Consider the following 15,572-nt stretch of genomic DNA (forward strand, 5'->3'; position numbering starts at 1 on the left):
AGGAACCGGAATGGCGGGGGGGGGCGCTCCGGTAAACGGAGCGGGGCAGCGCCTCCGGCCCCGGTTGTTCCCAGGAGCCGGCGCTGGGAGCCCGCGGGGAGCTCGCAGCCAAGGCAGGAAAGCCCCAAACAATGGGGCCGGCCTCGGCGCCAGCCCCCGCCGCGCTCCCCGCGGGGACCTCCCGGCTCTTGTGAGCTCCGGAACCCCCCTGGAGCGCTCCCTCCCACCGGGGGCCATGTCCGGCCTTGCCCCCCCTCCTTCCATCGCCCTGCGGCACAAGTGCGAGGGGCAGGGGCTCCATGGACACAGCGCCCATGGAGGAGGAGGAGGCGGCTTTGGCCGCTGCTCCGTGCCAGCCCCGCTGACCTTGGAAGCCCGCACTCGAAGGCCAATAATCCCCTTCACCTTCCAGCCCCGTTCCCTAAGGCAACAAAGCACATGCATGGGCCACGTGCGGTTCCCAGCTCCCATTGACACGGCTCCAGGAAGGGGCGAGTTTCCATCATTACCCCATCCAAGGAGCCTCAAAGAGCCCCAGGAGGGGAGGTTTCCAGGTGTCCATCCCTATGGAACGCCCTTAGGTGCCCCGCGGCTGGAAGGTGGTGGCTGGAGCTCACCCATCCCAAGTCTGGCTTGGGCACCCATCAGTGCAGGAGGGAAAACACCTTCCCTATGGAGTGCTCAGGGTTGGGGGCGGCTCAGCAGAGCCCACAGCCCCAGGGCAGAGGCACAACACTGCTAAGAAGGGCAAGAGATGCTTCCCCAGGCAGCCCTGTGGGGTTGGGGAGGCAGGGAAGGGACCCCAGTCCCTAGGAATACTTTATTAAATAGTCTCCAAAAAAAAAACAGAAGCAGAAAGAGCCAGAACTGCCCCATCCCTCCCAGCAGGTTAAAAACCACTCACACCCTGCAGTGCTCCGTGTCCCGGCCATTCCTGAGCTTCCCGTCATTCCCACTGCACTCTGGCACCAGGAGGGTCCCTCCGGGATCCAACCATGCTCCAACCCCTCAAAGGCTGCACAAAGCCACCACTCACCGGCCCCACAGCACCCCCCCCCCCCCAACCCTTCCTCCTACGTGGGGCTGAAGAGCCCAATGTGCCCCAAACAGCAGGCAGGCAACAGCAGGTTTTGCCATCACGCCCCAAACCAGTCCTGTGGCTTCAGGAAGGCCCCAAAGCCGCTTCCCCCTTCCCCATCCACCCCCTAACCAAGCACATTTATAAAATAGGGTTTGTTCCTTGCTTTTTCTACCAAGCCAGCACTGGGAGCTCCTTGGCCGCAGCAGAACAGTCTCCCTGTGAGGTAGAGAGTCAATTCCAGGGCTGACAGAGCCTAAATTCAAACCCGTTTGTCCTAAGTTGAGGTAAAACGCAGTAGTTTATAGGAAGGGTTGCAATGCCAGAGGGCCCATCAAGATTCCTCATTGCCAGAGTCATCCTCATCCCCGTAACAGCTCTCTGCCTCTTCCTCCATCTCATCATCCTCGTAATAGTCATCATAGAAGAGGTCAGAGCCCTCATCAGGCGCTGGAGTCTTGGTCTTCACGCAGTACTCAGCCAGCGTGGTGGGGACCTTCACACCATCCCGCTCAGCATCCACCTTTGTGCCCAAGACTTGCTTCCTGGAGGTGAGAAGCAGGAGGTAAGGACGGAGCCCTGCGTGTGGCACCATGTCAAGGCTGCCCAGCCTGCAGCACCTTGTGTGCCAGGCCCATGCTGCCAAAGCCACGCTGGCACCGTGGCTGCTCTGAGCCCAGATCCTCAGCTCTGGAGCCAAAAAGGAGCAGGACTTAGCCCGAGAGCAAAGCTGAGCACAGAACCTAACAAGCTCCTCTTTAAAAGCCCCGCTCTGAGCCAGAATCCTTCCCTCCTACCAGCACGCAGACGGGACTCAAGAGGGGAGGTCAGAATTGTAGCACCAAAGGATGGTCTGGGTTGGAAGGGACCTTAAAGCTCCTCCAGCTCCAACCCCTGCCACGGGCAGGGACCCCTTCCACTGGAGCAGCTTCCTCCAAGCCCCTGTGTCCAACCTGGCCTTGAGCACTGCCAGGGATGGGGCAGCCACAGCTTCTCTGGGCACCTTGGGACAGTGCCTCAGCACCCTCACAGGGAAGAGCTTCTGCCTAAGAGCTCATCTCAGTCTCCCCTTGGGCGGGTTCAAGCCATCCCCCTTGGCCTGTCCCTACAGGCCCTTGTCCCAAACCCCTCTCCAGGTTTTCTGTGGCCCCTTCAGGCACTGGAGCTGCTCTAAATTCTCCCCAGAGCCTTCTCCAGGCTGTTCCCTTAGGATCCTGTGTCCTGCTCAAGCGTTTCCTGGTGCCACAGCACTGCCAGGCCTCGCTCAGCCCATCACTCACCTGATGATGTCCGTGTACTCCCGGTCCTTCCCTTTGCTCTCCTTCCACTTGCGGTACATCACGGAGGCGTCCACGTTGGCTGGAGAGAACGTGTTGGGTTCATTCAGCAGCGAGATCACGCTCAGCAGAATGGTCCTGGCCATCGATAAGAGCAGGTAAGAGCCAAGGCAGTCATTCCAGCAGCCTCCAAGCCCCATGGAGCAGGGCAGAGCATCCCAGAGAAGCCAAGCCCAGGCTGCCAGGCTCAAGCTCTCACTGTTCTTCAGTGCATCACACATCCCAAGTGCCTTTCAATGACCCCAACGCACCTCCTGCAGGCTCTGGGAGCAGAAGTAGCCCCCATGGCCCCACATTCCCAACCCTGGGATGAGGCTCAGCCTTTACCTCACGTTCTGTGTGGGGTTCCACCGCTCCGACGGCAGCTCCCCGCTCTGTGGGTCGTCCACCGGTGGGTGCAGGATGGAGATACAGACGTCACCGGTCTGAAAGCACAATGGAACAGGACCAGAGAATGGGTTGGGTTGGGTTGGAAGGGACCTTAAAGCTCCTCCAGCTCCAACCCCTGCCATTGGGACCCCTTCCACTAGAGCAGCTTGCTCCAAGCCCCTGTGTCCAACCTGGCCTTGAGCACTGCCAGGGATGGGGCAGCACAAGAGGTGGTCCCACTACCTCAGGCTTTGGCTAAGCCCCCCACAGCCCCAGTGAGGCCCCAGGGCCACGTACTCAGTGTCCTCACAGCCTTCAAGCCTGGCTGACCTGGAAGCAGGACAGGAGAGCGGCTGGCGTCAGCTCATTAACTGCCTTTCCAGTGCCAAAGGCACCGAGTTCCAATGCCAAAGGCTGGTGTTGTCATCCACAATACCATGGGCATGTGCCCCCCCCCACCTTACACCCATCTAACAGGCTCTGCACTGTCCCAGGGACCTACCTCATAGATATTGGGGTGCCACATTTTGGTTAAGAACCTAAAGGCAGGAGGAGAATAGGGGTAGTCGATGGGAAACCGGAGGCGAGCCTGCAAGGAAACAATAAGGAGAAGTGAGGAGGGAGGGAAGGAAACCACAGAGAAAGGAACCTTTGCCAAGTCCTGCTGTGCTCCTGCAGGATGAGGGATCCCCATCCTGCTGTCAGGGAATGGGTTGGTTGAGAAGGGACCTTAAAGCTCCTCCAGTCCCAACCCCTTCCACTGGAGCAGCTTGCTCCAAGCCCCTGTGTCCAACCTGGCCTTGAACACTGCCAGGGATGGGGCAGCCACAGCTTCCCTGCGCTGTTTCCCCCACTATGGAGCTCCCAGGGAAGGAAGCATCAGGTGCTCAGCACTCTGCCAGCACCCCGAGGCTCTAAAAATAGCCTGAAAGAAGAGAGAGGCCGAGTGCAGACCGGGCACAGCACGTAACTCAGGTGCTAAAAATAACAGCACATGAGGATCATGCTGCAGAGCACGGCTCCAGCACCCACAGAGACAACCTGAGGTGGTCCAGAGACACAGAGCAACAGCCCCCATGGACCAGGAGCAACCGCTCCCCATGTCCTGCACAAGCCACAGGGGGCTCTTTCGGGTGCTTTTGGAAGGCAACGTTGAGATTCAGGAGCCAGGGGCAAACAGGGAGCACCAAAGAACTCCTTGAGCATCTCCTTGTGTATAGGAGGATCCACACATTGGAGCGGGGAAGCAACAGTTGAAAGCAGCCCTGCTCTGCGCAGCAGCGAGTGATGGTGACCCGGGATTGTTCGTTACCTGTTTGGGATAGGAACTGCAAAAGAGGCTTTGGATGCTTCTGGAATCATGGCCTCAACAATAGGCGATGCTGCCAAAGCTGGGTGCCAGCCAACAGCCATGAAAAGATCAGTGTAGAGGACAGAGAATCCACCCTCCTCCTCCTCGCTGCCCTGACCGAGGAGTCCATCCTGGATCCCGCTTCCAGCCCTGGCACAAGCTGATCACATCCAGAGCCCAAAAAGGCCCTGATGGCAGCTCTGTCCCTGCTCCGTGGCACAGGCCAAGGGGTGCAAGGGAGGAGAACCACAGCACTGGATGTGTTGTGTGTTTGCGTGTGGAGCTCGGGGCAGAGCACCCACAGCACCACTGAACTCCATAGCATCATCCCCCCCTTTTTTGTGTTAGAGGGAGCAGAACAAAACCAGCCTGAGGTAAAGCAACCCCATAGGGGCTTGGAAAGACCCCCCTGAGTTGCTATACACAAACAGGGTGATGTTCCCAGCGGCTGGAAGAGGACTCAGCCCCTTTGCTCTCCTCTGAAGCAGGAAGCTCCATCCAGTGCCACCCAAGAGTGCCAGGTCGGGAAGCTCTGGGGCACTGGAAGGGCGAGAGCTCAAAGGGCCGAGTGCCAAAAGAGGAGTGGGAAACGGCTCCGTTCCATCAGGAAAGGGCTAAAACCTGGTTCTGAAGGCAAAAACAAAGCAGGCGGCTCCCGAGGCAGAGCTGACCCCGTCCGGGGCTGACTCAGCCCTGCCAGCAACAGGATGGAGCCTCAGGAGCTGGTAGCGGAGGAGGGAGGATGAGAAAGAGGAAGAAAACAGCTACGCAGGTTGCACAACCCCTGAGATGAGCACATCCACATCCTGCTCCCCCCCCTTTGAACCCCAAACTGAGCCACAGCACCCGCTCCCCACCCAGCGCCAGCTGCTGCTCACCACATCTGGGCCATCCCATCCGGGCCTGTTCGGGACACACACACACACCTTTCCCTTTGGCTGCTCCCTTTGGTTTGGTGGGGATGCCCCGATCCGTCCCCCATGGCCCAGAGCTCAACACCAAGGCAAGGAAGGGACAGGAAGCCCTCAGGGGCAGAGCCCCCGGGGGGAACCCCACCTCACAGTGGGGGTATCCCTGCCTACTTGGGGCCCCCTCCTTCACCCCAGCTCCTAAAGCCCCACTGACCCCAAGGTGCGCAGCTACAGACCCCCATTGCCTGCGCCCTCATCACCCCTTTAAGCCCAGGAGGGCCCTGTCACCCCCCCGAAGTCTCTTTCACCCCACAGCCCCCACTCTCCCGTGGTCTCTCTGCCTCCCAAACCCCTTCCTAACCTGTGCTTCCCCCCCGAGCATCTCCCGCTACCCCAGCTCTGCTTCTGCCCCTCTAAACCCCATCTCCCACCGCACAACTCGGCCTCACAGGTTCCACCCCCTCACCACGACACCAAAGCTTCACCTCCTTGAGACCCCGGTTCCCCCCCCCCCCCGGAGCCCCTCACCTTGAAGTACCCGCCCTCATAGTAGGTGTTTGGGGGGCCGAAGATGGCCACCTCCCAGTTGTAGAGATCCCCCTCGTCAACCAGGTTGACCCGGAACCCTTCCACGGGCTCCTCCTGCAGCCCTTTCAGCTCCAGCAGCAGCGCCTTCTGAGAGCTGGGCACGAGAGGCCGAGCCATGCCGAGAAGCTGGGGTAGGCCGCGAGCGAAGCCGGGAGCTGCCGTAGGCGCAACGGCCGCTGCGAGGACGCGGAGAGGCGGCGGCGGATCCGGCTGCGCCGCGGCCGCTCCGAGCGCGGGGCACGGCGGGAGCTGTAGTCCTCCCGCAAGGGGCGGGGCTGCCTCTAGCCAATCACAGCGCGTTGGAGGACAGAGGGGCGTGGCATGGATCAGTCTCCACCCCTTTGGCGAAGTAAGCCAACCAAAGGGGCGTGGCAGGGAGTTGGCTCCGCCCCTCTCCCGTGCGATGTGAGCCAATCACAGCGCGCTGCTGGGCAGAGGGGCGGGGCTAGGACCCTGGCGGCGTGGCCGGTCCCGGTCTCCGACCGCCGGGGCGGCGGCGGCTCCGTCGGTGCTTGCGGCCCTCCCCCCGCAGCAGCAGAACCGGCGTTCCCCGCCCTCCCATGGACCCCCCCCCCCCCCCGGTACCCCCAGCACCGCCGGTTCCCCCTCTCCCCTCGTGTTCCATCCTGGCACCTGCAGCCTCACCCGGACCTGCTCCATCGAGTGCCTGTGGGGATGGAAACACCCGCTCGGCACAACGGGCACCCCCAAAGCTCCTCGGGGGTATTCCCGTAGTAGCTACAAGGGCTTTTTGCTCCCACGCCATCAGCCGGGCGGGCTGTGACTGAGGTTGCAGCATCAATCCCCGGAAACAGGGCCTTCCACTGGGATGTGAGGCTGCTCCCGCTCATCCTGGTGCTCGGCGCAGAGAAACTGGCCATTTAATCCCCACCACCACCAATTGAAAGCTTTAATGTCTTAGAGTAAACCAAGAATTGCACGGTATAAATAACACAGACAAGTTCAAATAAATAACCCGTGGTTCAACACGCACCTCTGATCAAAAGCAATCCGTGACCTGAGGGCAGGGGGTGGTCTTGGCCTGACCCACGTCCCACATCAGCAGCATCACCGTCACAGCACTCAAGAATGAGCTTTGATCTTCACAACCCAGCTCCAACACTGGGCTCTCTCATTGCCTCACTGGCAGCTAAGCTCCCTCCAGCTCAGGGCTGAGCTTCGTCCCTCCCCTGCTGTGCATTTAAACCTCTTTCCTTACTAAAATAATGCCTGATCTCACACTTTGTGTCCCGTGAACCCTCTGAGGGGTCTGTGAGGTCGAGAAGTGTCACCGCCTTCACTGCTGGGTGTGAAACAAACCCCAAAGGTCCCCACTGAAGCTGCAAAGGGGTGAGGACGAGCCCATGGCGTGTGCCAAGGTGCAGCCCCAATTCTGGCTACTGTGCCCTGTGGCTCACAGGCTTCTCGTGAGCCCCCACTTAACACCTAAGAAGATCTACAAATGAAGCTGGATTGGAAATGCCATCGACCAAGAGAGGCACAGCGGATCGGGATGCATCCGGCACTGGAGGGGGCCAGGCGCCCATTGCACTTAGAACAAGGATGGGAGCATGGAAAGTGGGAACCTCCCGTCCATGCTCACTGTCCAGCCCAGCACCGGGGTCCGGAGCACTCAGCGGCTGTTACTCAACGGGCTTCACTTTAGCAACGAACAAGGCGGTGGCTTTCTTCAGGAACTCCTCCCTGCTCATGGAGCCGCTGAGCTTCCTCTCCTGCAGCGCCCGGTCCATGGCCAGGGCCAGCCCGTCCGGTCCCAACCGGGAACCAGCCTCTAGGTACCGCCTGGGCTGCGTGAAGTGCTCGGAACCCAGCGCCTCCTCCAGCGCCCGCAGCACCGCTTGGCACAGCCGGGCATCGGCAGCCCCGGAACCACCGTCCAGGACAGCGAAGAGCGCGTCCGCCTTGGAAGCGAACTCCAGGAGCACGAAGCAGGTGAGGACCCCATAGCGGAACACATCGAAGGGGACGGCCTCGTGGTCGCGACACCGCACCCGCCGCAGCAGCGCCGCGGCCGCCTCTGCCGGTGCCTCCCCGTGCTGGCAGATGCTCCGCAGCAGCTCGCTGTAAAGCCGCCCGTCCACGCCCGCCGCCGCCCGCCGTCGCCCGCCGCCTCCCAGCACCTCGTAGGCCGCGCCGGTGTTGCTGTCGAAGGCCGTCCTGTCGCGACATAACACACACAAAGACAAGGGCCTCACGCCTCCGCCCCCCCCCCCGAACTACAACTCCCAGCGTGCCCCGCGCGCCCGCCTCACCTATGGGAGTGGTGAGCCAGGCTGACGTACCACAGCGCCTGCGCCAAGCGCTGCGCCGGCCCCGCGGGCTCGGGGCTGGCCAGCACCAGGCGCTCGAAGTAGTCGGCCAGGAAGGAGACGGGCTCCTCCGGCCGCGCCTCCAGCACCTTCAGCAGCGCCTCCCGCACCATGGCGGTGACCCCGGCCCGCAGCAGGAACTCCGCCTCGCTGCCCGCAGCCTGTCCGCCGCTCGGGGCCGTGCCCGGCCGCCGCTTCTCGTACGCCGCCATCTTGGCTGCGGGCAGCGAAGGCCGGTTCCGCCCCGAGAGGGAACGTCCTGCACCGCCATCTTGCTTACTGGCAGCCAATCGGAGGGCTGGGAAAGCAGACGAGCGAGGCGCCATTGGGCGAGGCGGCTGGGCGCCATCTTGGGTGTGGGCAAAGAAACCGCTCCCCCGGCAGCCATGGCTCCTCCCGCCCTTAGCAACCGGGCGCGCTGCGGACGCCGGTTCCGGGTGCACACAACCCTTTATTACAGCACCCCCCAGCGGGACTGCTCCTGACCCTCCTGTCGCGATAGGCGATCTCTGTCGCCCTCCTCCCACTCTCGTGTGTGCCCCCAGGAGCTGAACCCACCCCCAGAGTGATGCAGCCCCGGAGCATCCCCGTCCTCCATCACTGCGGACGTCTCCATCCTTCCTCTCCTTCCGTGGTGCCGTCGGGGGTCTCCTCTCCCGCAGGACTCGGGCCGAGCTCCCCCGAGCGGAGCTTCCCGGCAGCGGCGGTCAGGGATGGAGCCTTCGGGAGCAGCTCGGAGGGTCCCGGCAACAGCATCCCGCATCCCACCAGCTCCGCGGCCACCGCTGCGAGCGGCGCAGCCGGGTGACAGCAGGGATGGGTCCGGCTGCGGGTGCCTGCAGGGCTCCTGCTCCTAAGGCAGCTCGTACTGAGAGTGGAATCGCTTCCACAGGCGATGAGCCCCAGCACCGGCTACGATCAGTCCCAACAGCGACACCGTTGTCCCCGCAGCGACGGCAGGGGCCGTGCTGGACGCGTCTGTGAAGACACCAAAAGGGGCTCTAGGTGCCAACAGACCCGAACGCGGCACTTAACACAAGGCGCTGCAGCCCAGACGCGCTCGATGGGGCGCGCAGGAGGTGCCTGCAGAGCACCACGTACCGTCCAGCACCGCGAGGTGCAGACTGGCCGCATGGGAGCGGTGTCCGAGCAGGACGCACTGGTAGTGGCCCTGGTGCCGGGGCTCTGCGCGGTCCAGCCGCAGTATGGAGCTGCTGCCCTCCGCCTCCTGCCGGTACTGCGAGAGAGCCACCGGGGTCCGCAGCCAGCGCACGGTGGCGTTACCGGGACACCGAGCCCGGCACTCGATGCGCAGCTCCCTGCCCCTCGTCCCGTTGGGAGGCAGGGACCAGAGCCGCAGGCTGCAGGCGGGCACCGTGCCCGTGGCTGGATCCAGCCGCTGCACCTCGGTGGTGCCGGGGCCGGGCAGCGGGACTGGGGTGACCGGATGCTCCCTGCCTGTGGTGGTGGCTCCGGGAGGAGGATGCTCGGTGGCAGCATCGGGCTCCTGCGATGCGGTGGGACCGCTGCTCGGCTCTGCGGGCAGCGCTGTGGTGGCCGCGGCTGCGCTGGGGCTCCGTGTCAGAGCTGGTGCTGGCCAGGGGGTCCCCGTGGCCACCAGCGTGGCTGTGAACAGAGCGGGACACGGGCCTCGCTGCAGCTCCGAGCTGGGACACATCATCCCCACCACCCACCAGCTCCATCCTCCTCCACCCCATAGATACAGCCCTGGGCTGGGAGAGAATGTGATATCTGCGGAGCGGGGCAGGAACAGGGACTGCTCCTGTTCCAGCCAAGCAGCACAGGGTGATGGGAGTGACGGGGCAGCCCCTGGACCCAGGTCCCCATCACTTACCCCCGGCGCTCACCATCACCGATGCCACCCTGCTGAAGGTCTCCTGCCCGACTCTCAGCATCACCTCGCACCTGAACTCCGTCCCTTCCTCCACCTCCTTCCCATCCACCGCCAGCGTGGCCACGATGTCAAACAGCTCCTCCTCGGTCTCGGTGACATCGAGATCTGCCGCCGGCAGCGCCTGGTACCCTCGGTACCAGGTGAGGAGCAGCCCCTTGTGCGGGTACACGCCATGGGCTGAGCAGCGCAGGCTGAGCGGCTGCCCCGGCACCGGGGCTCGGGGGGCGGCCTCCAGCTGCAGCCCCTCCGGCAGTGCTGGGAATGGAATTCCAGGGTCAAGTCATGACCTGTGGCACCGCAGGCTCCGGGATGTGGGTGATGGATGTGCCGGGGAACGCTCACCATAGACCCTCAGGTTGACGGTGCGCTGGTAGTACTGCCCGTGGCAAACCCCCTGGCAGATCTTGGTGCCCCCCATGGCAACCACGGCGCTGCTGACGTGCAGGATGCTGTGAGTGGAAAAGGAGGTGACGCTCCCCAGGTTGGTGTCCAGCCCCTTCCACTGCACCGTGCCCTCGGCGCAGGCATGCAGGGAGCAGTTCAGCCGCACCGAGCCCCCGTACAGCACCACCGGCTCCTGTGGTGTCACCACCAGCCTGCCCATGGCTTGTCCTGGGCCAGGGAAGAGGGAAAACACTGGATTAGGGATGGGGATGATGTGACAAGGCCAGCGGGATCCTGGTTCCTTGGCTTGCTGAGATGTGGATGGTCACACTCAGGTGCAGCATAAGCTTTGTCCCCATCGCTATAGGGATCAGTGCTGAGGTGAAAGCGCTGCCGTCCTTGATCCCCCTGCCTTCACCATCGGGATTTACCTATCCCAAACACTCCTTTCCCTGAGCTCTCATCCCTCACCAGCTCTGCTGCTGCTCTGGCACCTCAGTGATGGGGAGACCCCATCACGGGACCATGTGGCAGAGCAGAGAGCTGCAGGGAAGGGGGGGGTTAAGGGATCAGGATGCTCCTGGTCCCCCAGCACTCACCTCTGCAGCCCCACAGCAAGCTGAGGAGGAGGAGGAGCGGAGCCGGCTCCATCACCCGCAGCAAGGGCTGCTTTTCCTTCCTTCCTTCCCTCCTTCCAGTGAGTGAATGCTCCTGGTCGGGGCTGTCTCCTTCTGGCTGCCAGCTCCGTCCTCAGCCCTTCTTAAGCCTTAGGAACCGCCTCCCCCGCCCCGGGGACCTCCACAGCTTTCCAGCCCAAGGGGTATTTCCAGAGGGAGGGATGTGATTTCCTTCCAAGTCCAGCTCTTGCTCAACACAAGGGCTGCGGCAGGGGGGACATCGCTCTATGAGCGGGGCCCAGGGCCCGTGTTCAGCATCACCAAGTGGGGCTGTCCCAGAGCACATCCCACTGGGACCCCCATGGGAACCACGGCCTTGGGATGGGGCAGCCTGAGGGATAAACCCAATGAGCCCAAAGATGTGGGGTTTGGAAAGGAGGTGACCAGCCCCAGGCTCGGGGGCTGCAAGCAGCGTGTGCTGCCAGGCCAGGGTGTTTGCAGGGTGGTTTTATGGGATAGATGGAGAACATGCCCCCACATGATGATGTTGATCACCCCATGTTATGTAGCCCCAAGGCCCTGCCTCATCCTCTCCTCGCTCCTACCCAGCAAATGAGAAGAGATGGACCTGGTTCTGCCCCATCCCATCCTGCCGGGAAGGTGCTGAAGGAGAAGACATTGACATTCCCAGCCCTGCGCCTCCTGGCGCAGAAGGTGGGAATTGGGCACAGGAGGACCCGTCCCTTTCCCATGCGGGAACTCTGGAGAGGCAGATCCGGGCACTGGGTGCGTCGTGCATCCTTTTGGGAAGCCTGGGAGCAAGGGAAGTGCTCTGTAAGCAGCTGCCATCGGATCTGCACGCTCAGCTGAAGCCGGTGATTGATGGCTCTGGGGGGGGGGTTTGGTCCTGCCACCCTGTGTTACCAGAGCCGCTTCCCAGCGTCCCCAAGGCTGCTCCTGTCCCCGTGTCACCTCCTCCTCTGCTCCCGTTGCCACCGGTGGGCGATGGGACAAGCACCAAGCACCGAGTTCCTTCCCAAAGGAAAAGCTTAAAGAGGGGAACCACCACCCTCAAGGACCACGCTCGCTGCTGCAGGAGCACCCCAAGCCTCTGGGTACCGCCCGCTATGGCCCTGCAGCATCCCAGTCGGAGCAGCCTTGAAGCTTTCCTGGACCAGTCCCCAGGACATCAATAACCACCAGAGAGCCCAGTACCTCCTGATGCCCTTCCTGTGGCTCGGGGCTTGCAGAGCACTTGAGGATGTGTGTGCCTGGAGCTGATCCCAGCACAGAGGGACCATCAGGCTGCAGCGCCAGGGTGGAAAGAGCATCCTCAGGCACCGGGATGCTTTTCCACCCAACAGGAAACCTTTGAGGTCAGAGCAAAGGGGATGCTGGCTTTCAAGAAGCAGAAAGGGGAAGGTTTTTCCTGGAAGCCGATGGTGCTTCCTCCTGAGGGCAGGAGCGGGGCAGAGCTCGCTCCAGAGGCGCTCCTCAGGAAGGAGAACAGCTCAACGGGGAGAGATGGGACAAGCACAGGATGCCCCAGCCAAGCCCCTCAGGCTGGGGTGGAGCCCTGGGCTGTCATCACCAGCACTGCTAATGCCCCCACACCAGAAATGACAGGGCTGGAGCCATCTGGAAGGAGGTGAAGTTTTTTCCACATGGTGCAAAACTCGGGAATCTTCCCCTGGGAAGGCTGGTCCCAAAGCCAGGCTCTGCAGCATCCCCATCTGCTGCTGCAATCCCTTCTCTTTTCCCTCCAGTGATGTGAAGTGGGATTAAGCTGAGGAATCTTTCTCAAGTCAAGATGAAATAAATACAATAATGAGCTCAAATCCGGAGGAAATCAAGACAAAAGGCTCTATCTTGTGGGATGGCGTTTGTGTTTCCAGCTCCTTACGGGATATGGGCTGTCAGACACAGCTCCCATCCAAGAGTAGATGTGGATGTGTTGACACTTGTGATTGTATTGCTCACTCAGTACCACCCTCAACCACCACAAGAAGTGTTTAAGTGGCTAAGATAAGATCTAAATGAAGCCTGACTTGAAATGAAGAGGCACAAATCCAGCCCCGGGGAGGTGGGAGCCAGGGACCTAACTTGGGCTCTTGTAATGCTCCAGTGGAAGCCTGGAAAGCTATGGTAGGATCAAGGGGGAATGTGAATTGGCTCCAAGGTCCTTTTAGCTCTGTTTGAAGGAATAGGTGGAAAGAACTCACTCTGTACCCATAAGAGGCAGATGGAGGAGGCCTGAAGCACCAACTCTGAAGGCATCTTGGGACCCGAGGGAGAAGGACGAGGACAGAAGAGCTTCAACACAACAGGAAAGCAGCAGTTTAATAAATAATCCACTGGAGGAGGGAGAGATTAGCCAGCTCTAAACCCAACCTGAACAGAAAGAAACACAGCTCCCTGTTAGCTTCACAAGAGAGACCCAGAAACGCTCGCAAGGGGCAGCTCGGAGCACGGGCTCCCCCCATGCCCAACGCTCTTTCAAGGTGCTAAAGGTGGCAGCAGCCATTCCAGTACAGAGAAAAGAACCCAAACTGGGGAAGGGAGAAGGGACTGGTTTGCTAAATCAATGGTAAAAGAGAAAGCAAAGGTTTGAAGGGGGGGGGGTTAGTGCACTAAGATCAGTTCGGACTCACTGAAGGGCAAATGAAGCCAATCCTTGCCTTACTTTCGGGGTGGTGTTGGCCCCGACCTCAACATGAAGTCGCTGCAGACAGCTCCTGGGAATGCTGCTGTGGAGCAGCCAGGCTCAGGCACTTCCCAGCACATGGAAAGGAGGGGGGGGAGGGGGGGAAGAAAAGGCTCTTTTAAAAAAGTTGGGTTTGGGTTTGGTTTTTTTTTTTCCATAGAAAGTAACAAAAAACTTGGCAAAACTAGCTGAATGCTCCCTGGATCTTCCCAGCTTTCCAGTGGGACGCTGCAGAATTCCCGGCCCTTCGGAATGAGACATTCGTCATTCAGGTCCTGGAATCTCAGCTCCATCACCTCTTGGCCTGAGGCCTCCCGTGTCCCTTGAAGGCAGAACAGTGGCTGGGTCCGTGTGGAACCAGGGGAAAGGAACTCCAAATCCATGGGAAGGGATCCCTGCCTGCTCCCAGCGCCAAGAACAAGGGCCACAGGGAGCCCTGGCTCTGCAGGCACCGGGCTTGGGGCCCTCTCATGTCCCCTGTGCCATCAGAGCCAAGGTCCAAACCACCCTGATGGTGCTCACAGCGCCCTTATGTACCTGCTCCACCACGGTGGGACCTTCCATGCAGCCCCCACTGCATCAGCGACCTGCGGCATCTCCAGGCCCCGAGCTCGAGGTGATGAAGTGACCAAAGCTCCCCAGATCCACTGTGCAGGAGCTGGGGGATGTTGGCATCGCTGGGAAGTCGGATGTGGCAGTGGGATGGATGGGGATGGAGCAGGGAAGCTCACCCGGCTGGTCCTGTTGGCTGGAGGGGAGGAGAGGCCGGAGGCAGCAGCGGTGCTGGGAGGGAACAGGATTTGTTTCAATAAACTACACAAGAAAGGACTTTTAAAAATATATCTCTCTATACTTTAGATCATATAAATTATGTTCTTGCCATAATTTTCCATTATATCCTATGGTTCCATCCTACCCCTGGAGCTCCCGGTGCCTCGGAGTGCACGAGGAGGTAACGGTTCCTTGGTTCAACTTCATTTGGGTGTGAGGGGAAAAAACCAACTTCATTTGAGAAGAGTGGGAATCAACAGCGGATGTGCTTGGGGAAGCTCTGCTCCGAGAAGGGAACGTGGAGTTGAATGGGTCAGGGACTCATTTCCTTCAGGAAAGCAGCTCGCTGTGCGCACGCAGCACGGACATCACCACCAGGAGCTTGGGGAAACCCGAATCACTGCAGGTCACTGAGGCTTTCTGCTGCCTCCCCTCTCCGTCCCTGCTCTGCTGCCCCCTGCTCCCAGGGCCTGGCTCCGACTGCAGGGCCCGGGCAGGGTTAATGCAAAAGCAGCTGATGATTCCTCCACTTCACTGTCCACTTCCAATGAAGAACTGGTCCAGAAAATCAGGAAACGGAGTGGAGCATGAGCCCAGCCCAGTGCAGGCAGCGGCTCCAAGCTGTTCCTATCTGACAGGGATTCAATTCCATCTACATGGAAATGCAGCTCTTGATCTACCCAACGCCAGCACCACCAAGCGTGCAGGAGAGGTGGGATCCCAGATGTACCCTGGAGCAGGGGACAGGCAGTGCTCTCCCAGGCTTGTACCAGCAGGACCTGGTTCTCCATGGTCATTCCATTGGGTCTTCCATGAAACCCACTGCTGCAGAGGCCCGGCACAGTCATTGTCACCCGTCTGCAAAGAGCCAGGACATGGAGCCAATGCTCCCTCCCTCCTGGCCTTCTTCCCCTGGGAGACCTGTCCCAGCCCCACGGAGGGATCCCAGCCAGACAACAGCTCTCACACAGCTCCTGCTCCAAGACAGGGCTGCTCCAACTCCAGGACCTGCTGTTCTTCCGAAGCAGAGGTTCCAATTCCATTTGTCAACCAACCAAACACCTTCATGGCAGGCTCAAAAACACTCCATGGAATCCCAGCCTCCAAGTTCAAATCAACTGCAAACCATCACCATCAGGAGCTTCTGGACTGAGAAAGAACAAGAGCTGCAGTTGGTATTTGGGTTTAATATTGGATGGCAAGAGCCTGAGGGGAAA

General features: G+C 60.8%; 3 protein-coding genes across 3 annotated transcripts; all 3 read right to left on the reverse strand.

The window, feature by feature from the left end:
- Positions 1-1,214: 1,214 nt before the first annotated feature.
- CDC34 (cell division cycle 34, ubiqiutin conjugating enzyme) lies at positions 1,215-5,914 on the reverse strand. The gene is made up of 5 exons (XM_061466695.1): positions 5,575-5,914; positions 3,287-3,373; positions 2,743-2,840; positions 2,359-2,493; positions 1,215-1,623 (listed from the first exon to the last, which is right to left on the reverse strand). Exons 1-5 carry the CDS (start codon positions 5,749-5,751, stop codon positions 1,413-1,415), a joined length of 708 nt encoding a protein of 235 aa, XP_061322679.1. The 5' UTR covers positions 5,752-5,914; the 3' UTR covers positions 1,215-1,412.
- Positions 5,915-6,929: 1,015 nt separating this feature from the next.
- On the reverse strand, positions 6,930-8,176 carry TPGS1 (tubulin polyglutamylase complex subunit 1). Its single transcript, XM_061466694.1, has 2 exons — positions 7,908-8,176; positions 6,930-7,812 (listed from the first exon to the last, which is right to left on the reverse strand). The coding sequence occupies exons 1-2, from the start codon at positions 8,174-8,176 to the stop codon at positions 7,278-7,280; spliced, it is 804 nt and encodes a 267-aa protein (XP_061322678.1). The 3' UTR covers positions 6,930-7,277.
- A 468-nt stretch (positions 8,177-8,644) lies between these two features.
- On the reverse strand, positions 8,645-11,042 carry MADCAM1 (mucosal vascular addressin cell adhesion molecule 1). The gene is made up of 5 exons (XM_061466630.1): positions 10,863-11,042; positions 10,222-10,491; positions 9,820-10,134; positions 9,066-9,590; positions 8,645-8,942 (listed from the first exon to the last, which is right to left on the reverse strand). The coding sequence occupies exons 1-5, from the start codon at positions 10,912-10,914 to the stop codon at positions 8,818-8,820; spliced, it is 1,287 nt and encodes a 428-aa protein (XP_061322614.1). The 5' UTR covers positions 10,915-11,042; the 3' UTR covers positions 8,645-8,817.
- Between the last annotated feature and the right edge of the window lie 4,530 nt (positions 11,043-15,572).

This window comes from Pezoporus flaviventris, unplaced genomic scaffold (assembly GCF_033815535.1).
Source record: "Pezoporus flaviventris isolate CSIRO_AGI_PZ_B2104156 unplaced genomic scaffold, CSIRO_AGI_Pfla_v1 ptg000043l, whole genome shotgun sequence".
NCBI lineage: Eukaryota > Metazoa > Chordata > Aves > Psittaciformes > Psittacidae > Pezoporus > Pezoporus flaviventris.